Genomic DNA, 23,190 nt, shown 5'->3' with positions numbered 1-23,190 from the left:
GTGTAAATTGTTAACCTGCTGGTCCTCTGACAAACTACAAGTTTCTGCCCATTCATAAAATTCAACTAAGTCAATTACTTCCTCTGACTGTTTATTACAACCAGTGTGTTCATTCCTCTTACCTGCATTTTTAGTGTTAGATGAGGAACAAGTGTCATTCTTAACAGGTACTGTATTTACAGGGTAGTACACATTCATAAGATAACTACTCATTACTTCAGATGTATCTTTTGGTACAGTGTAGTCACTGTTATTGGTCCCTCCATTATCTATGCTTTTCGCCCCCACCTAGTGGACCGACAATGGAGTGCATGCTAGTTTTTTACTTCATGACTTCCCATGGCATTTTGACTCCTGGTGTCACTATGTTTATTCCAATTCCCGTTCCTGTTTTCAAACTCCCTGTTATTATTTCTGTTGCAAGTCTTCCCAGATTGTCCTTTTGAATGGAAATTATGGTTTTACGTTGAATTGAAATTATTATTATTGTGACTATTTTGTTCCCTATGATGAAAACTATGGTTGTTAGACCTACTGTTTCCCCTTCCGTTAAAATTAGTATTTCCCCAACTATGATCCCCACATCTCTGTGTGTGATTGAAATAGTTTTTTGGTTTCCCCACTGTGTCTATAATTCTGTCAGTTTGTTCATGTAGTTTAGAAATTGTTCAGTGTTATCATACGGTCCATAAACTAGGTCCCATTGCACATCAGCTGGCAACCTTCTCTTTAAAGCATCAATCAGTGTGAACTCATCAAAGGGTTTACTCAAATGTACAAGTTTCTTCAACTGATTTTTACAAAACTGTTTCATAGCCCCCTGTGTATCCCTACAATTTGGTCCATTCAGGAACTCGCTCTTTATCCTGGCTTGTTTAGTTTGAGACCAGAACCATTTTAAGAACTCTATTTCAAATTCTGCATAAGACATGCCCATAGAAAAATTTTGATAGGCCCATGACAAAGATTCTCCCTCCAAAACTTTTTTTGCAAACTTAATTTTCAAACTTTCACTCATATTAGGCAAAACGTTGTCCTTACAACTCTGCAGAAAGTCGACAGGATGCAAACTACACTCATTAGAAATGTTTTTAAGTGGAATATTAGATAATAAGGTACATGTGTTCATAGAAATATTTTTGTTAGATACATCATTGCTAAGTATTTCAGGTTTAACTCTGATATTGTACTTTTTAGTTCACTAACGTTTGTCTTAGTTTCAACCTCGTGGAGTGTTACTATGTTACTGACTGTTTCCACTTAATCATTCACAACAGTTAGTTTTGAACCTACTCTACTTTCAAGACCTAGAGCCATAGCTTTTACATTTACACAAACTGTACCTATTTGTCTGTTAACATTAACAAAACACTTTGCATTTTTCTCTCTGCCTGTGATCAGTTCATTTTTACAGATTGAATTTTGTTACTCAGACTAGATTTTACTTCTCCCACTTTAGATTCAACTGCCAAAATCTTTGTTTCCATCCTGCTAAATTTCTTGTCTATCTTGGATATGTCGTTGCGAAGTTTATTACCCCAAAGTAAGACATTACCAATTTTTTTGTTCATCACTCCCTTGAGATGTGATACTTTCTGATTTATGACCCGAAAACTGTCTGTGACCTTCTGATTCATGTTTTGTAACTGTTCCTCATTAGCTTGTAAGCGTGCTGCAACTGTTTGATTTAAAGCTAACGGTTGTTCCATCATTTTTAACATTGATTTTATGTTGATCCACTTCTTTGAATGACTCCTCTTCCATTTTTATTGGCATGTCTTAAGTCCCCAGAGAGTAACAAATATTCACACTCAGCACCACTTTCCTCTTTTGCAACAGTCATTTTTGTAAAATTTCACAAACAAAATAATGAAAGGAATAAAAAGCACTACACAAATGTACTTATCTTTTCAGTCTGGGCCTTCACTCATGTGTTCAGTCCACTGTACCGCTTCGTTTCATCTCCCTTGACTTCCATGTATTGCACTTCTTTGCACCACGTGCTTATTAGATGGCACAGTGGCCCCATTTATCATAGACCCGCTCTACTATGATGCAAGGTTATCTCCATAAGGACACCGTTACGGTGTGGCTAATGGCTGTAAAGTACTTTGTTTAGCTGGCCATGTGTGTCCTTTGTTGATGCTGCTGAGTGCCCATTGCCCATGCAGTCTTGTTGTCTAGGCGATGGATGGTTCCTTTGCTGCTCTGGGTGCAAGGTAGGTCCAGGTTTTGATTATCACTAGACTATCAAAATCATGATGCAGGAGTCCATGGTTTGCTTAAAAAAGCACATATTTATTGCCAGAACTTGAAAACAACTACTCTTGATCACGGCCAAAACTCAAGTGGCCGAAATCCCGTTGCTCACCAAAGATCACAGTCATAGCGACAAGGAACATACAATTTCTATATCGATTGTTGATTGCAACACCTATCCTAATGTCATATTAAGCAAATGCTTCTTAACACAACTTTAATTAGTGTATAATATAACAAAATGAGGTCTATTTGTCATTTCCATTACGAGTCCTTGTCACCTAGTGGTATTTCAGAAGGTTTTGGCTTTGTTTTGTGCTTGAAAATGATCATTGGATTAAGTTTAGCACCATCAGCACAACACAGGAGGACAACAGTGTAGTGCATTTTTTCATCTTCACTTGTTTTTTATAGTTACAGTTTTAGCACCTTTCATGGCGACAGTTCTGTTACTCTCCACATCAAATGTCAAAGGAGTTGTATCCATATTCATTATTTGGCTTAGTTCCACACTGGTTTTCTTTCGATGTTGAATAATAAAGTGATGGAAAGATAATACTTTCTCTTCACATGCTTGTGGCATATTCTGGGTTATTTTGGGTTATTTTGGTATTGGTTTGCATGCTAAGTCTGTGACACTTCATAAACCTGTAGCACCAGCAAACTTCACCCTTAAAGCCTGGTAAGTTCCACTGTAGCGCTAGCTTATGAGCATTATTTGAATCATTTTTGTATTAATTCCAGTGCCATTTTGACGGTATCCTTGAATCAATTTCCATACGTGATATTCCAGTTGTGGGGATTTTGCATTCAGCCCTTAATTTGCACATTTAAGTCCTTGAACCAATTTCCATACGTGATATTCCAGTTGTGGGGATTTTGCATTCAGCCCTTAATTTGCACATTTAAGTCCTTGAATCAATTTCCATACGTGATATTCCAGTTGTGGGGATTTTGCATTCAGCCCTTAATTTGCACATTTAAGTCTTCCCCCCCCCCCCCACACACACACACACACTAGCTTGCCAATCGCAAATGGTTTTTTTCTGTTGGTGGAAGGCCTAAAGACCGCTCAGCTGCTCTGTTTCCGTGTTCTTCTGCATATGCTATTACTTTCAATTTATAGCCACTCACATCATATGAATAACTTTTTTTGCATTACAAAACTAGCTATTTACAAAAATATTGTGCTGTTACTGATAACACAGATCACTTTCAGTTCAAGTCCACTGTCACTGTAGACTGCAATATTGCATCATAGGCTAGACAGTGTTCTGGGTTTGTTAAGATGTGGCAGGAGGGAGACAATGTTATCAAGCTTGTGAATCCCTGCAACTCATGTTCGTCGCATCACTGCACTGCTACTGCCAGTTGAACCCAGTATTGCCAGATAGAGATAGGTTTTCTGCTGTATCAAAGATCTGGCCATTCTTAAGACTGGTGGGAATTTTAAATCAAACACTTGACGTTTTAATATTAATTTCAACTATAAGATGCAACTGAATTTTGGAGGCGATTTTGCAAAGAAAAACAGTGCATCTTATAGTTCATAAAATTCTAGATTTGGAATTTTATATCATGACATAAACATGACTTTACATAGTTGACTGCTGTTGTGTTAAGATGGTGTTTGGTGCATTTATAACTGCCAATTGTGTTTCATTTAGTTTTCCATTTCGAAGGTAGTATGTAATGTCCATATTTGTCATAAATTAGAACTACAGGGATCATATCCCTGTGGTAGACCAAGGTGTAAGACCTGCCTAATCCACCCCAGCACTTCCTACTCCAGTCCCGTCATAGGCTTATCCTACTTCATCAGAGGCTGGGCAACCTGTGAAATCTGCCACGTCATATACCAGCTCTGCCGCAAACACTGCACAGCCTTTTGTGACAAAATGACTGCCTACCAGCTGTCCACCATCATAAATGACCCCAATTAAACTGTCACCAAGAACAACCAGTGGTCAACCACTGGTCGCACAACATGCAGTGAGCACAACGTGCTCAGTTTCAGTGGCTGCTTCACAACCCCAGCCATCTGAATCCTTCCCTCCACCAGCTTCTCTGAACTACGCGGATAGGAGCTATCCTTGCAACATCTCCTTCACTCCTGTAACCGTCCTGCCCTCAATCTCTGGTAAGCCACTGTACACACACCCTCCACCCAACAATTTCCACTTCCTCTCCCAATTTGTCCCCCCACACGTCACCTTCAATGTGTGCTACCCCCCACCGATTCCCCCCCCCTCTCTCTCTCTTTCCCCCCCTCTCCCTCTACCTCTCCCCCCCCCCCCTCCCGCCCCCCAACCCCTGCAACCTAGTCCACTTGCTAATATGCAGCACTGACACTGTTTGTCCAGCCAACACCATGTAACGATATTAGGGTGTGTGTGTTTTGCCGCAGCTTGAAAAAAGATTAGGCCCTACTCTGAAAGCTAATAAGTTTACTTTCTTTTTGTGTGTGCCTATCGATGACTCAATGCTTGTGCCTATCAATGACTCAATGCTTCTGCTTCTTCGTAAGTGATCTTCTTCAATCCAAGAGTATTTACATTGTACCGAACTTTTCGACAACATCTGTCTTCAAGTTCATTACAAAAATCACTTATCAAGGATTTTCCCTCGTTACAACTTTCTTGGGTGTTTCAGTTTCAGCTGCTAGAAGGAACTTGCAATCCTTGTAGCATAACATATCCTGAAATTGAAAGAGATGTGATTAATTTAAAGTCATTTGTTTACTATCCAGAAAAATATGGCACCAACACAATTTGACCCTGGTGTGAATGCCGTTCTCAGGCACGTGAGAAGTTAGTTGCTGTTTGTAAGCAGCTGGAAATTTCCCTGAGTGCTGTCAAGTGATTGGGAACTACTGCAAATGGGTCTGTAGGGCATAACTACCAAGAGTCACATACCAGAGATACCATAGGTATCTCAAATACTATCTTCTCCCACGGATACTGTCCCCTCTATGAAGTACTCGATCTACTGTCACTCGTCGATTACAGTTTGCGTTGTATGTCAGTTGTAGGTCTGTGGCCCCTATACAGTGGAAGTAGAGACCACGGAGAACATATCTCTTTCCAACAAGTTTGAGGTGCTTTCTCCCCCAGAAGCTAAAACCGAGCCAGTGCGAGGTAATTTATATGTTGAGAAGCCTGCTGAATCATCTTTCAGGGAGAAGGAGAAGCATGTGCAGAAGGGTAATGATCTGTTAAGTGTGTGTGATAGGATAATGGTCTGTTAATCATCATCAGTTTGAATGTACAATGAATTATGATACCCCTTAGGGAAATGGCAACAAGAGATGGAAAGGGTCACCTTGTACACTTAGTGTTTATGCATGGGGGCCTCATTCAACATGATGAAGTGGCTGTTATGGCAACCATGTAGGTAACAGAATGTAATCAGTTGCAGATTTTGGTGCACGTTGGAACAAACAATGCCCTTCGTTCAGGCTCAGAGGTCATACTTGGATCTTTCCAGCAACTGGCAGAGAAGGTAGAGAAGACAAACTTGCTCAAGGATTGTGAACAGAGCTTAAAATTTGTGATATTGTCACCATAGCTGATTATGCCTCACTGTTTCTGAGTCAACTAAAAGGATTAAACATGAAACTTTGAAGGTTCTGTGGCAAACTGGGCTGTTACTTTGTAGGCTTGGAGTTAACGACTATAGAATCTCCCTAAATGTTCATAGGTACATCACCCATCAGAGGCTGCTACACAGGTAGGTGACTTGTGTGGTGTGTAAGTTTTGGTTAGGAGACTTTCCATCCAGTCCCAGAATTTGTGAGGTACACCTAAGAAGATGTGGAGTTCAAATAATACTGTGTATAGATAACTGTCTGAAACCCACAACTGACAGCAGTGAACATTTGAGGTTTAGATTAAATAATGTTCAAATGATAGGCTAATTGAAGGCGAAGATGGTATATTCATCACATTAGGGATTTTTCTACTGACAGTCACTCTCACATAATGGGGCAAAATACCTGAGCATTTATAAGTTGGGCAAATGTCGAGGATGAGTGCCTGGACAAATGCTCAAAATTCATAAATGGCCAGGCATTTATGCATTTTAAAGTTAAATTGATAAGTGACAATTATAAAATATTTCAAGCTGACTTTTTTATTGGAAAATGTGTTTTGTAAAACTGCTTCTTTAGTGTTTGGGTAACCAAGTTGAAAAAGCGTGCTTGAGAGTTAGGAGGGGAGAATTATAAGCGGAAATAAATTAGACTGTAAACATAGCTTTTTCATCTTTAATGAGGTCAATTTTATCTTCACAGCAGTGCAGCTGTACAAAAGTAGATAAAGAAAGGAGCAGTACAGAAAACTATAGTCTGTCTCAAATGTCACTACATCTGACAATAATGCTTTTTTCCCCCACTGAAAACAGAATACATTTATCATCAAGAAACACAGGCCAGCTGTTTAATACATACAGTAATAATTTTTCTATCAATAATTGCCCTTCAATAGTATTCAGACTTGACACGGATTATTATTACGTAGCGATAGCCTAAGGACAATGTTCTTCTTTTATACCAACTATCGACCACTTCACAGCTGTTCGACATGGGAAGTCTCCCCCCCCCCCCCCTCTCTCTCTCTCTCTCTCTCTCTCTCTCTCTCTCTCTCTCTCTCTCTCTGTCTGTCTGTCTGTGTGTGTGTGTGTGTGTGTGTGTGTGTGAGAGAGAGAGAGAGAGAGAGAGAGAGAGAGTAGAATAACTACATTATAAATGATAAGCAGCTGCCAGCAACACACACCATTCCTTGGTACCACAAGTTGGAGTGCTAGTAAAAAAAAAAATACTCCTCTCTTCTTTCCTTTCATTCTTAGCCATAAAGGCAATGAGTGACATAGGTTCAGGTGTAAACATTTACCGACTTTTAATATTGGGAGTACCATCTTGTCCCTTATTTTAATTCATAAATTGTACTTTCTACCAGTAAAAACTTTGACAAATACTTTTTTATGAATTCCCAAAATCTGGCAGATTTTGGGCATTTAAAACTGGTTTGGGCAACTTCCTGGCAAATATCCATTTATAAATTTCCTGCCCACTGGGCATTTGGCCTGTTCACATCACTACTCTCACCCTCAGGTATAATTGGAAATTTTAGTGAAAAGTTCAGCTCATTGACACATCTGTGCTCCAGTTATACTGTTATCATTGGAGAAGACTTGAATGATCCCACAATCGACTGGGGTAATTACTGCTTTAAGTGGCGGGCGTGATGAAGCATCATGTAAAATAATTGTCATTGCTTTCTCTGAAAACTACAATGGGTTGGTGTAGGATTTTGGTTATCACCTCAAAAAAGTAAAGATATGTGATTGATTTTTTTATATGTCTATATGGATAAATCTCTGCAGTTCTGGGTGCGAGTTGATGTCTCTGAGCCACAGTTCCAGGACGTACTGCTGGATCGTCTAAAGATGAATGAGACAACCCATCTCTGCTTTATTAATGGGCTGTGACATTTTGTTTTGGCTGTGGTTTTGTGCTGTGGTTTGAAGATTTCAATGTGTATCAGGACCGGGGACATGTGCCCATGGGCAAACAAAATGTTAATTGAATTTCTTTCTCGTCTCCCCCCCCCCCCCCCTCCCCCTCCTCCACTGAGTTGATAATTGGAACTATGTGACTGTCCCTTGTACTTAGGACAGATAGCCCACTTTACAACAGAAATATATTGATAAGCCAAAATATTAAGATCATTGCACACTGTCAGTTTCAGTGCCCCATGGTGGTGTTATGGTCATATGATGCTGTATGGAAAGTATGTAAGTAGAACAGAGACAAATGGGGGGAATCATTCTAGCAGTGATACAGACCACAAATCAACATCTATGTCTATACTGTGCAAACCACTGTGAAGTGCATGGCAGAGAGTATGTCCCACTATACCAATTATTAGGGCTTTTTCTGTTCCATTCGTCTAAGGAGCCTGGGTAGAATGACTGTTTAAATGTCTCGTTGCATGATGTAATTAATCTTGCCTTGTCCTCACAATCCCTATGGGAGCAACACAGGGAATTGTAGTACACTTCTAGAGTCATCATTTGAAGCTGATTTATTGACCTTTGTAAGCAAGCTTTTACAGGATAGTGTATGTCTATTTTCAAGAGTCTGCCAATTCAGTTTCTTCACTCTCCTATGCATCAAAGAAACCTGTGACTATTTGTACAGCCCTGTCTGTATATGTCTAACACGGGAAATCCACTAACGTGGTGCTTGGTAATGAGCATCTCCTCAGAAATAACAAAGCTGTTTAACGCCACTGCCTTAAGAATCGTGACAAGCAGTTGAAGGAGAGTGAAACCTATAAGGTGTTGGACATCCACTTATCACACAACATGGAGGTTTGAGGCTGAGCTCCACAGCAGATGACCTCTACATTTCCAGTGTTGACCCAGCAATGGTATCAGTTGTGGTGGACACAGGATCATTGAGCTTGGACTGTGACTCAATGGAAATGTGTTGCGTGCTTGGGTAAATCACATTTCTTGTTACACTAGGTTGATGGTTAGTTCTGGACACATCATCATCATCATCCACATGAATGTTTGCTAAAAGGATGTACCTTACCATGATTGCATACCAGTGGGTGGACTATCATGTTATGTGGTACATTCATCTATGCTTCCATGCAATTGTGTGACATTATTGCAGACCAACTGCATCCTTCCATGCTGGAAATCATCCCCGAAGGCAACAGCATCCTCCAGTAGGATAACTGTCCATGTCATAAGGTCAGAATTACGCTAGAGTGGTTTGGGAACTGTGATAGTGAACTCATGTTGATATCTGGCCATGAAATGCACCTGATCTGAAACTGATGGAACTCATTAGGGATGATATCTGGTGCCAGCTCTGTGCCCAAAAGCCACTGGCCTGTAGCATATAGGAATTGCATAACATATGCAAAACCAACTCAAGCCACCTATGTCAGGTACTTTTCAAATGCATGCCACATACAGTCATTGCTGTGTTGTGTTTCAAATGTAGAGGAACATGGTGTTGAGCAAGTGGTGATAATGCTTTGGCTGATCGGTGTATATTCATTCCAACGGCAACAAATAGACATACACTCTTTGATGATGTCCGTGTTGAAACTGGTATCAGCAATTACGAAGCAGTCATAACCATAATCTGCACATATTATAAATTAAAGTTTGGTGCTGCATTTTTCTGTCTGTATGTGAAAGTTTGTGTCAGAAACTATTTTAGGGATATTTCTATGGTTTTCACTAATAGATAGATTGATTCATGAGGAATGTTTGTGTGTTGTGAGAGCGTGGAAGGAGAGCATTCGAAAATTCACCCTCCAGCTCTGTACACACATTCTTGTGTCTGCTGAATCCACATGCCTGGGTTGTCAACCACGAATATAGCTAGCCATGCACAATAAAAGGGGGACCCTTCTACCAGCTGAATGTTATGTCATCACCAGTCACAGCTCCATCATGTCATGTGGACAGTGGGACATTGACTACTAGAGTGTATGTATGCCATGTTATGAATTAAGTTAAGTAAAAGTAACTGGACTGTTGCTATGAGAAGAAAACCTACAATTTTCCATGGGCTGTAGCAGTGATCAATATTATTGGGGAATTCACGTGTAGTATCTGTACATGGGACTTGTGCAAGAATGTTAAAGGCACCATTCTTCCTCATAGAACTTCTCTCCAGTGACGCAGCAGAGTGAGGTCCAGCACTAAAGGTACTAGCTTTGCTTGGCATTCATGCAAATGGCATTGATTACAAATTTTTAATAACTGGAGTAACTGGGTAATCAGTCATGATGGGCACACAGTAAGGTGTGGATTTGCAAACTGTTACAGTGCAGTTATGCTCAGCAATTCATCAGTTAAAAGCAGGTGCAGAAACTGGGAGGAACTGGGTCAAGTAAATAGTAGCCAGTCCAAGATGATGCACTCGATTTTGTCACATGTGATACCGTGTGCAGTCCTGCAGCTACTTAACGACAAATTTAAACAGACACTTGTGTGATGATAAAAAGAGGATAAACATTGCAAAGCCATACAGGGAGCAACTCCACAGCATGCCTGTTTTGGATGGGGAATGAATCTAGCATTTTTAGAATTGAATTAGGAAAGTTAATGCTTATATGTATGAGCTTAGTGAAAATGATTTGCACAGTGGGACAAAATTGTTCGGACAGTGAACATTAGATGTGTTTCTGAATGAGCTATAGGGTGAAGTTGATTAAGCGGTAAGATTGGCACTTCTGTTCTACTTATTATTCATGTCAACCAAGTCCTTGTTACGTAAGGTTCCAAATACCTCTAAGTAAGTTACCACCAAAGTCAAACATGCCCACTTATGTCTAACGAGATTGTTGTGGGGTCAAAGATCTAAAAAGCAATCAGTTTCCCTTTCATAGGCCATAAATGCTACTGGTTCAGTAGCTGACCTGCTCGAGTATGGCTTTATGTGGTTCACATGCGCTATGACAGAGTAAAACGACTATTGAACTTTCCATATAACTGGGGAAGTGATTTTAAGAACTTCATACAGTCCTTTCTAGCAAACTCTTAAATTCCAGATGTCATCCTTCTTCAATACTGGACTGCTCAAATAAACTAAATCTCCAATGCAATATTTAGGTATAACAGCTACGCAGTCATGTTGAACAGCCATCTGCAGAAATGACTGATGATTTCGACCCTTTACACACTTTCATGCTTCATTTATTTAGCTGACCAAGTCCATGACATGTTCATTGCTCTTGCCTCTTGCTGATGTTGTTAGTCAAATAGCAAGGTCATTCACCTGCCAGAGACAATTTCCTAAGAGCTGAATTGCGTGCTCACGTGGCCCTTCATGTTGTACACACTGAGTGCATATCGTATGTAGGTGTCCCACGAAACCGGCTTACTAGCAACATAGTGACTTATCATTTTCATGAGGGCTTGATGAACTCTTTCCACTTGGCCAATCCTCTCTGGATGAGCTGGCATTATCCTCCACTTGCCAACCTTCAGTAACCTGCATATTTTCTGTAGTAAGTCGGAAGTAGAACTGGAACATTACTTGCTAATTATAGAAGAAAGTAAGTCATATTTCAAAATCCAGTCTTCGACAAACACACATCCAGCACAGTATCAGCACTTAGGTCTGGGATTTGTGTCATTAATAGGTCTTGAGAAATGAGCCAGAATAGTTAAGGTGTAATGCTTTCAGTCTTTTGTTTTTGGTAAGGGACCTACAATATCAGTACCTACCATTCTAAACATGTGCTTTGGTTTTGCCCACATCTTTCCACTTATTGCATGAGTCATAATGCGAAATGTAACTGTAGACATTGGAATTCCCGTTCGGCCACCAGTAGATTTGCACTATTTATAGATTAGTTGGTCACCTTTGTCCTGCCAATCTTGACATTCTTTTAACACTTGTTCTTGTAAGACTTGAGGTATGACAATATGGTTACCTTCAGCAGTTCTCTTGTACAGTATCCCATCACCAACTTCGAATTTAGGATTTTGTTTCCAGGACTGACACTGCACGTCAGCCTCATCCCTGTTTATTAATTCCTCTTCCCTGCTGATTATGAAACATATTCCGACTTTTCTACTCAATCCATCCACATGGCTTTGCAGTTTTTAGGGTCAGTGAACTACCTCGAAATGGCACTCACTTCAATGTAAGACCCATCTGGTTAATGTACTGCTGGGGTCCTTGATGTTCAGCAGTCGGCCAACTAAGATACATCGGTTGTAGTTTATGCCATGCATAAGTGCACATAATTCCTTTTCAGTTTCTGAGTAATTGCATTCCGCTCTGTTCAGAGGACACAAAGCAAATGAAGCTGGATGCTCATCTCAATCTACTTCCTGTCATAAAACTGCCCAATGGCAAAACTGCTAGTGTCAGTTGCTAGGATGAAGGGTTTTGAGAAGTCTAGGTAAGCCAACATGGGAGCAATTGTCAAAGCTGTTTTCAATGTTTCCATCACTTGCGAACATTTGGAATGCCAAGTAAAAGCTCTTCCTTTTTTCAGTAAATGAGTCTTTAGTCATGCTGTGTCAGCACACCCCTGAATGTCACGCCAGTAGAAATTCACAGTGCTTAGGAATGTCAGCAGTTCTTTTGCATTCATCACTTCTGGATAGTTCTTCAAGGCTCCAATCAGTTTTAAGTTAGACTGGTCTCTATCTGTGTTCTAGGAGAATATCAGAGTAGTTAAATAGCACTGGTGAAATTATTTCCTTGTTTTAATTTAGTAAGCAGCTCTTGTTCAATTGGTTCAAGTGCTTTGTCAATTAATTTCTTCACTCTGTCATTAGGTGGACAATAATTTACTACCTGAATATCATGCTCCTTGGTAAGTACTTCTATCACATCTCGTGGGTCTATGTTTGGCACTGATGCTACAGTAGTTCATTGCAGTGGCTCCACTTCTGCATTACTCACATTAGCAATGCTTACTGCAAAGTGCAATTTTCCCACTAGGTGCTTCTTTAATGACGCTGACTGTTCTTGCTACATAGCAATGCCTCCGGTCTATCAAGTCATCGTTTACTGAAAGCTGTCAACAACAAACTACTTCTCTTGCACTTTGGCATCTTCATGTTGATATACAGACTTTTTCCTGTTCCTGGGAGTATGCACTCACATTTAATCAAATGTACATTGTCTATAGCACATTACCTCAGCAGCACTAACATTCCTCCAAGTCTGACAATTAGGGTGACCAAATCAGATTCTGTTTCTGATACACTGTTCTGAGCATGGTTAGCTCCCAGGAAATCTAACCCCAACATACCTTCATAGTGTTTCTCTCTGTCCTTAGCACTTGCATTTCGGTCGCATATTCATCTTGGCCTATCATGAAGTTAATCACAGCTTCTCCATAACTGTGCACCCTGTTATCATACACTGGACTCGCATTCGGGAGGACGACGGTTCAATCCCGCGTCCGGCCATCCTGATTTAGGTTTTCCGTGATTTCCCTAAATCGCTCCAGGCAAATGCCGGGATGGTTCCTTTCAAAGGGCACGGCCGACTTCCTTCCCCGTCCTTCCCTAATCCGATGAGACCGATGACCTCGCTGTCTGGTCTCCTTCCCCAAAAACAACCGACCAACCTGTTATCATTTAACACTTTAATTATATGGTAGATGTACACTTTGAAACAGACTGCTTTAGTTTGGTTATTGCTTTGTTTTTATTCCAGACAAAAGTATATAATATGGTTTCAGTAGTATTATTATTGTTTCAGTTCCTACATCCCTTGAATCTAGGCCACACAGATATTATAGTGGTGCAATTTTTTGTGCATTTTATTTCAGAAGATGTTAGTATCATATGAAAGAACCTCCAGGAGAGGTTTTATAGAATTAATCACAGGGTTTATGCTAATTTTAGTGTGAAATCTGTTGCAATGAAGACATGTCTTTCAGGTCCCTGTTACAGCACTGACAGTGTCCTGCATATTAGTGTTATTAATGTCACCTGTTATAGTGATTTTATTAAGTATAGCAGTGTAGCCACACATCATAATTATCAGTAATGTGTTCAGTGCAGTTTCATTTGTAATTATGTGGAATAAAATAGGCTATATATTCTGATGATCAGCTCTATTTGGATGTGTGAACTATTCATATGGTCTAATAAACTTCTACATGGCCACATTACGAATATTCTTAGATGTATATGATCCAAAAGTTGAATATTTCTTACATTGTTTTATGTTATGGGAACATAAGACTTTGCACTTTGCATTCAGCTGCTGAAATGGAACAGAAAAATGTTTGGTGATATATCATTGTAACTATTTGGCAGTTACACTTGTCATCACTAAGGGATTGGAAGGGCTGCACACACACACACACACACACACACACACACACACACACACACACACACCCACACACACACACTTTAGCAATGACCATTATTGTTTTTGTCGCTGCAGATGATTATATCTAGTGCTGTTGTTTCATAATTATGTATGTATTTTGTTTTACAATTAATAACAGTATTTTACATTTTTTCAGAATTATCCTAAACATAGACATCCAGGCTGGAACAAAGGCTCCATTGGCTATCACGCAGATGATGGAAAAATCTTTGTTGGTAGTGGACTAGGTGACCCATTTGGTCCTAGATGCTACAAAGGTGATCATATGGGCTGTGGAATAATATTTCCTCGTGATTACGTCTGTGATTATGACAGGTTTGATCTCTTACTGTCACTTATCCATGTTGTAACTTTAGTTGAAAAAAGTTTTCTGTCTACGTCTACCAAAGTGTTGTAGGAGGAATGGTCAATACTCAGGATTTTGACAGGAATGATAATTCAAAGCAAAAAAGTGTAGTACAGATGGGCCTTAAAATGAATACATTAAGAGCTAACAGCACTTCTTCATTAGAAGAGATGTGTTTCATAGCAGCAAATATGAACATGTGCACATAGTTCTTGGTATGCATTTTAGAGTCTGTATTTACTGTACATTTTTTCATGTTTTGGTCCATACTATCACCTTTTGAAATATGGAAAGCAAAGAGCTTGCAGGAGAAGACATTTGTTACACTGTATCAAAGATGAAGTGATCATAGTTCTTAAGGTGTTTATTTTAGAGCCCATGTTTACTAGACTTTTTTGCTTTGAATGAACGTTCCCGTCATATCCCTAAATATTGACCAGTCGTGGGACACCTTGTATAAAATGCTTGTTGTTACTGCAGAAAAGCATTAGGTGTCCAAGTTTCGAGAGAGAGAGAGAGAATTAACATTTGCATACAGTAACCTACGAGAAGTAGTCATAATGTTTTAATTATCTTCTCTGTGATATAAAGTTACACAATTAATTTTTTATTTGTTTGCAGGTGCACATCTAAAGTCCTCATAATACTGAAATCCTCATGCCACAATACTGTAGCACATTGCTAGAAGAACCCAAAGTAAATGGCACAGCTCATTGATAAAGTGGAGATGGGCTGCACCATTTTGTTTTGGCTTCTCTTGTGGTGTTCTGTGGTACTGTAATGTGAGGATTTAAATGTGTATCAGGACTGTATATATGCACCTCCAAACAAATGAAATATATATTATTTAAGTTAATTTTTTTTTTTGAGAGGGCAGTTAAAACTTTATACCACTCCTTGTACTTATGTTCAATTTCCCTCTTGTGGTGCATTGTATAAGTCTAAACATTATCTGTATCTGTGTTGTCTTGAATGAGTAGTAGTTGACTGTTCAACAATATTATTTGGCATTAATTTATGTCACATTTTCAATACTTGCAAACTCACTCTTCAAAATCTGCACGGTACTTGCCAGTGACCTACAATCGTTAAATTTGACAAGAAGCAAGGTTTCACAGTTAAAGTAAAGGGAAAAAGTCTGAAAATGTTAATTTGTAATTATATCACATTAAAAATATTTTTTCACCATATGTTGTCTGTCTGTCTGTCTGTCTGTCTGTCCGTCTGTCCGTCCATCTGTTAAGACCTCTTTTTCCCAGGAAAGGATAGAGGTATCAAGTTGAAATTTACATCAAATACTGAGGTCTACTGTCCCTTGGTGGTGTAAAAAATATAAGCATCATAGACAATGCAGTCAAAAGATATGGAAATACATGTCTCATATTTTGATATTTTCAAACTCACTCAAAACTTAGAGGTGAGCAGATGAACTGTCTATATACATATTTATGTAGTTCTAGCATTTTTCTTGGAAAAGGACAAGCAATTTAGATTTGATAATTCTTTATTCAAAATATCTGTTATGGTTTTGTTTATATTATGCTGGCGACTAGTTTCAAACTCAGTCGTGCATTTTCAAACAAGAGTTACAGTACATTGCAGTATCGGGAAAATGTTTAATGAAATAACATTAACATGACACAACTGAACTGTTCTTAATAGCACAATTAACACTTTTAGATTTTAACTTACCTTCACTTGAAGTGCTTATCGAAACAAACCTCACCGACATATTTGGGTCACATAACACAGTCTTATAACAAATATAGTGATAATCGTATTACAGTGGATATGTTCAACAGGTGAAACAGTACTGACTGTATGTACTACAAACAAGTTCACATCAAACTTCCTGGCAGATTAAAACTGTGTGCCCGATCGAGACTCGAACTCGGGACCTTTGCCTTTCGCGGGCAAGTGCTCTACCATCTGAGCTACCAAAGCACGACTCACGCCCGGTCCTCACAGCTTAACTTCTGCCAGTATCTCGTCTCCTGCCTTCCAAACTTTACAGAAGCTCTCCTGCGAACCTTGCAGAACTAGCACTCCTGAAAGAAAGGATACTGCGGAGACATGGCTTAGCCACAGCCTGGGGGATGTTTCCAGAATGAGATTTTCACTCTGCAGCAGAGTGTGCACTGATATGAAACTTCCTGGCAGATTAAAACATTATCTGCCAGGAAGTTTCATATCAGCGCACACTCCGCTGCAGAGTGAAAATCTCATTCAGGTTCACATCAAGTCAACAGGTGTCTCTGGTTTCCTGCCGTGTATCCATGCGCATGGCCCATGGCCAGTAGTATGTCACAGTCACTGTGTAATGTGTTTGTATCAACTACCACTAGACAGTACATCATAGTTCTTTAATTGCTAAGTAAAAGCAGAAAACTTTTGCTCTTACATATTCCATCACAGTGCTTTGACCTACATCATTTGCATCCATTATGTGATCATGTGATATGTGTTAAGAAAAGTATGGGAAACAGTATCAAAGTTACCCCTTATTTTAGTCCCCTGCTATGGGTACTGTTTATTTTAACATTAACCAAATTAATGTAATCCCGTTTCGATATCGTCTGTGAGAAGATGGCGGTGTAAGTAAATATTGTCTTTAGAATTGTGAGATGAGCAGTTACTGGTATAACATAATGGAATCATTATTTTATTTTAACTATATTGGGGTGTGTATAGCATTATAATTTAATGTTTTGAATGTAGAATTACAATGTCACTTGATGTGTAGTACTTTTGATGCTTTGTGTTGCAGTGTGACAGCCTTTAATGGGTGTGTATTCTGCCGTTGCATGTGCCAGTGTCACAGGTTTCTGTATTAATGAAACAGATTTAAGTGCACAGTTAATTTCAATAATGAGACAGATGTAGCAGAAATAAGCTAAAAATTGTAGGATGACAGTACATATAGCAGGAGCTACCATGATGAGATGACTTTGGTACAGTCTCCCATGTTTTTCTTAACCATATCACATGGTTTCATGCAAATTTTGTAGGTCAAAGTGTTGTAATGGAATATATAAGAACATAGATTTGTTGCTTTTACTTAGCAGTTAAAAAACTGTAATGTACTGTTATGTGATGGTGGGTGTGAACAAATTACATTGTGACTGTGACATGCAATTGGCCACATATCGTGAGCATGCATACATGGCAGGAAACTAGTGACAGCTGTTGACTTGTGAACTTGTTTGTAGTATGTGCAGTCAATATTGTTTCACCTGTCAAAAGTATCACACTGTTATATGATTACCACCATGTCTGTTATAAGACTGTGTTATGTTACCACATAATGTTGGTGAGGTTTTGCTTTGATAAACACTTCAGTGCAACTTTGTTAAAAACAAAAAAATGTTAATTGCACTATTAAGAACAGTTCAAAATACATCACATTAATGTTATTTCATTACATGTTTTCCTAATGCTGAAATGTTCTGTAGTTCTGGTCTGAAAATGAACAGCTGTGTTGGAAACTAGAACAGTATAAAATACATGCAGCTGTGTCAGAAATCTTGAATAAAGAATTATCTATATACATGGTGGTCCTGGTGGTTTAGTGGTAAAGCGTGTGCATGGAAATTTTGAGGTCACGGGAGTGAAGCTTGGTCAGGCGTCAGATTTTTCAGTTTTTGTTTTAATCTAACCTACACCTCTGAGTGAGGTGTGGGGTTGCCAGAGGCAACAAGTGGTTTGGATTCCCATCTAAACAGTAGGACCCCTTCCCCAGTCACATAACTGCAGTATGTTAGGGAGACACAAGCCGTCAAAATGGTATCCAATAGAAAGACTTGCACCAGGCCAATGAGCCACATTAAATTATTATTATTATTATTATTATTATTATTATTATTATTATTATTATTATTATTATTATTGTTGTTGTTGTTGTTGTTGTTGTTGTGCAATAAATCGTTCACACAGGAGAATCGTGCAAATATACCGTCATTTGACGATCGGACAGACACTCTTATGGATGGCATAGTAATAAACATCCCTGGCATAGAGAAACAACCGAAGAATGTGAAAGTAAATAAATCACCAGGTCCAGGTGGAATCCCAATTCACTTTTACACAGTGTACTCTAGAGTATTGGCCCCTTACTTAGCTTGCATTTATCATAAATCTCCCACCCAGCACAAAGTCCCAAGTGACTTGGAAAAAAAGCATAGATGACTCCAGTGTATAAGAAGGGTAAAAGAATGGACCCGGAAAATTACAGACCAATGTCCCTAACTTTGATTCACTGCAGAATGCTTGAACATATTTTCAGTTTGAATATAATAAACTTTCTTGAGACTGAGAAGCTTGTGTCCACAAATCGGCATGGTTTCAGAAAGCATTGCTCATGTGAAACTTGACTTGCCCTTTTCTCACATGATATACTGTGAACTATGGGTGAAGGCCAGCTGGCAGACTCCATATTTCTAGATTTCTGGAAAGAGTTTGACACGGTACTCCATTACAGGCTGTTAACAAAGGTATGAGCAAATGGTTCACAGATAATGTGTGTGGCTCAAAGACTTCTTAAGTAATAGAACCCAGTTCATTGTCCTCAATGGCAAATGTTCATCAGAGATGAGGATATCTTTATGAGTGCCCCAGGGAAGTATGATGGGACAGCTGTTGTTGTCAGTACACATAAATGATGTGGCGGGCAGAAATCTGCAGTTGTTTGCTGATGATGCTGTGGTGTACGGTAAGGTGTCAAAGTTGAGTGACTGTAGGAAGATAAAAGACAGTTGGTGTGATGAATGGCAGCTGGGTTTAAATGTTGAAAATTGTAAGTTAATGTGTGGATGAGTAGGAAGAAAAAATCTGTAAGGTTCGGTTACAATATTACTAGCATCCTGCTTGACACAGTCAAGTCATTTAAATATCTGGGCCTAACATTGCAAAGCAATATTAAATGGAATTAGCATGTGAGAACTATGGTAGGGAAGACAAATAGTTGACTTCAGTTGGAGATCACATATTGGAGACTGGTGCCACCTATTCTTCAGTGCTGCATACATTTTTTGGATGTGTACCAGCTCAAATGGAAGGAATACATCAAAACAATTCAGAGTCAGGCTGCTACATTTGTTACTGGTAAGTTTGAACAACACGAAGGTGCTTCGGGAACTCAAATGGGAATCCCTGGAGGGAAGGCGACATTCTCTTTGAGAAACACTTGTGAAAATTTAAAGAACTGGCATCTGAACCTGACTGCAGAAAGATCCTACACTCGCCAACATACATTGTGCGTAAGGACCATGACAACCGCTCTTCTCTCATTCTATCTATGAATGGAAATGGCTAGTAGTGGTGCAGGGTATCCTCCACCACACACCATACAGTGGCTTGCAGAGTATCTGTAGATTATTATTATCACCTCCACCACCACCACCACCATCATCATCATCTATAGACTTTAAAAAGTTTGTACAAAACCCCCAGAGCACGAGTCCTACTTACACTTCACCAGTTATTTTTACATTCACATTTGATGTGACTGACATAGTGAAAACCAGAATCTAGTAAACTTTAAAGTACTAATGTTAGTGAATTGAAAAACTTAACTGCAAGAATATGTTGCTTGTTTTCATGTGGAGGGAAAGTGTGAGTAGGTAGTAGGAGCTACAGGTGATGGACATTTACATGGGGAAGATGGATGACTGTGTGTCACCAATGGATTGTACAATCAAGATTAGTTGCTGTTCAGTGTTGTTGTAATTGGTTTATTGATGTAGATGTGTTGTTTAAAGCCATTTGACTCTTCCCAATGTTGGTTGGTGTTCAGGTCACTATGTTTACTTCATCTGCACTTATGCTATGCCTGTCCCTGTAGTTAATAACACATTTGCTACACATCAAAATGATGAACAACACACATTTGCCACACATCAATATGATGAACGTAGCTCCCTAAGCAAAAATCAGCTACTAGGTGGTAATAAGTAAAATATTAATAACCGGTCCATACAGTGAAAAACATTCATATCAATCACTGTGACAGCTTTGAAGAGTTGTCATAGGTAAGTTGGATGTCATCTTCAAAAACAAAACTGGCATTCTATTGATCAGAGCATGGAATTTCGGATCCCTTAATTGGGCAGTTAGGTTAGAGATCTGAAGAGAGACAGGAATAACTATGAAGTTAGTTTTAGTGTGAATTAGTAGAATGTGGTGGTAGGAACAACAGGACTTCTAGAAAGGTTATTACAGGGTTATCAACACAGAATGAAACAGGAGTAATGCAAGGGTAGCTCTAATAGTGAATATAAAATAGGAATGCTACCTATGAACAGCATAGTAGCTATATTGTTTATTTATTTATTGTTCCGTGGGACCAAATTAAGGAGAGGTCTCCATGGTCATGGAACGAGTCAATACATGAAATTATAACACGATATTAGAAACAGATAAAATGAAATATAAAAAAACATATTCAGGTGACAAGCCGTAAGTTTAAATGAAGAAAATCAACAATGTAACACTGGAATTTGCTTAATTTTTTAGCTCTTCCAGGAGCTCCTCGACAGAATAGAAGGAGTGAGCCATGAGGAAACTCTTCAGTTTAGACTTAAAAGAGTTTGGGCTACTGCTAAGATTTTTGAGTTCTTGTGGTAGCTTATTGAAAATGGATGCAGCAGAATACTGCACTCCTTTCTGCACAAGAGTCAAGGAAGTGCATTCTACATGCAGATTTGATTTCTGCCTAGTATTAACTGAGTGAAAGCTGCTAACTCTTGGGAATAGGCTAATATTGCTAACAACAAACGACATTAAAGAAAATATATACTGTGAGGGCAATATCAGAATTCCCAGATTTTTGAATAGGGGTCGACAAGAAGTTCTCGAACTTACACCACATATAGCTCAAACAGCCCGTTTTTGCAAAAATACCCTTTTTGAATCAGAAGAATTACCCCAAAAAATGATACCATACAACATAAGCTTATGAAAATATCCGAAGTAGACTACTTTTCGTGTTGAAGTGTCACTTATTTCAGATACTGCTCTAGTGGTAAATAAAGCAGGATTTAGCTTCTGAACAAGATCCTGGACATGGGTTTTCCACAACAGCTTACTATCTATCCGAACGCCTAGGAACTTGAACTGTTCCGTCTCGCTTATAATATGCCTATTCTGTCTGATCAAAATATCGGTTCTTGTTGAATTGTGAGCTAGAAACTGTAAAAACTGAGTCTTACTGTGATTTAGCATCAAATTATTTTCCACAAGCCATGAACTTATTTCATGAACTACATTATTTGTTACTGTTTCAATATTACACACAAGATCCTTCACTATCAAGCTGGTGTCATCAGCAAACAGAAATATTTTTGAATCACCTGTAACACTAGAAGGCATATCATTTATATAAATAAGAAACAGCAGTGGCCCCAGCACCAACCCTTGGGGAACGCCCCACTTAACAGTGCCCCATTGGGACTGAACACCACTACCACTCTCAATATTGCGGAGAATTACCCTCTGCTTTCTGTTCTTAAAGTAAGAGGCGAACCAATTGTAAGCTACTCCCCTTACTCCATAATGGTCCAACTTCTTTAGTAATATTTTGTGGTCAACACAGTCAAAAGACTTCGTTAAATCAAAGAAAACACCTAGCGTTCGCAACCTTTTATTTAATCCTTCCAAAACCTCACAGAGAAAAGAGAATATAGCATTTTTAGTTGTTAAGCCATTTCTAAAACCAAACTGAACATTTGACAGCAAATTATGTGAATTTAAATGCTCCAGTAACCTTGTATATACAACCTTCTCGATAACTTTAGCAAACACCGATGGCATAGAAATGGGTCTAAAATTGTCAACATTATCAATGTCTCCCTTTTTATAAAGTGGCTTCACTACCAAGTACTTTAATCGGTCAGGAAACTGACCACTCCTAAAGGAAAAGTTACAGATATGGCTGAGAACTGGGCTAACATACGTAGAACAATACTTCAGTATTCTGCTAGATACCCCGTCATATCCATGAGAGTTCTTGGTCTTTAGTGATTTAATTATTAGCTCAGTCGCCCTCTTGTCAGTATCATGGAGGAGCATTTCAGGTAACAGTCTCGGAACACTTTTTTCTAAGAGCGCTATATGATTCCCTGTTGGGACTAGGTTTCTATTTAGTTCACCTGCTATATTCAGAAAGTGATTATTAAATACTGTACATATATGCGACTTATCAGTAACACGGACATTCCCACTACGCACTGATTCTACACTCCTGGAAATGGAAAAAAGAACACATTGACACCGGTGTGTCAGACCCACCATACTTGTTCCGGACACTGCGAGAGGGCTGTACAAGCAATGATCACACGCACGGCACAGCGGACACACCAGGAACCGCGGTGTTGGCCGTCGAATGGCGCTAGCTGCGCAGCATTTGTGCACCGCCGCCGTCAGTGTCAGCCAGTTTGCCGTGGCATACGGAGCTCCATCGCAGTCTTTAACACTGGTAGCATGCCGCGACAGCGTGGACGTGAACCGTATGTGCAGTTGACAGACTTTGAGCGAGGGCGTATAGTGGGCATGCGGGAGGCCGGGTGGACGTACCGCCGAATTGCTCAACACGTGGGGCGTGAGGTCTCCACAGTACATCGATGTTGTCGCCAGTGGTCGGCGGAAGGTGCACGTGCCCGTCGACCTGGGACCGGACCGCAACGACGCACGG

General features: G+C 39.4%; 1 protein-coding gene across 3 annotated transcripts in view; it reads left to right on the top strand.

Moving 5' to 3' along the window:
* The window catches only part of LOC124556630 (SPRY domain-containing protein 3-like), a 203,255-nt gene that overhangs the window by 126,500 nt on the left and 53,565 nt on the right, over nucleotides 1-23,190 (top strand). For all 3 annotated transcript variants that reach the window (XM_047130600.1, XM_047130598.1, XM_047130599.1), the window contains exon 5: nucleotides 14,295-14,473. In XM_047130600.1, the coding sequence (XP_046986556.1) occupies nucleotides 14,295-14,473 (179 nt within the window). The remainder of the gene's footprint in view (nucleotides 1-14,294; nucleotides 14,474-23,190) is intronic.

Source organism: Schistocerca americana, chromosome X (assembly GCF_021461395.2).
Source record: "Schistocerca americana isolate TAMUIC-IGC-003095 chromosome X, iqSchAmer2.1, whole genome shotgun sequence".
Lineage (NCBI taxonomy): Eukaryota > Metazoa > Arthropoda > Insecta > Orthoptera > Acrididae > Schistocerca > Schistocerca americana.
The sequence above is the reverse complement of the archived record's forward strand: the minus strand, read 5'-3'. Positions and strand labels throughout refer to the sequence as shown.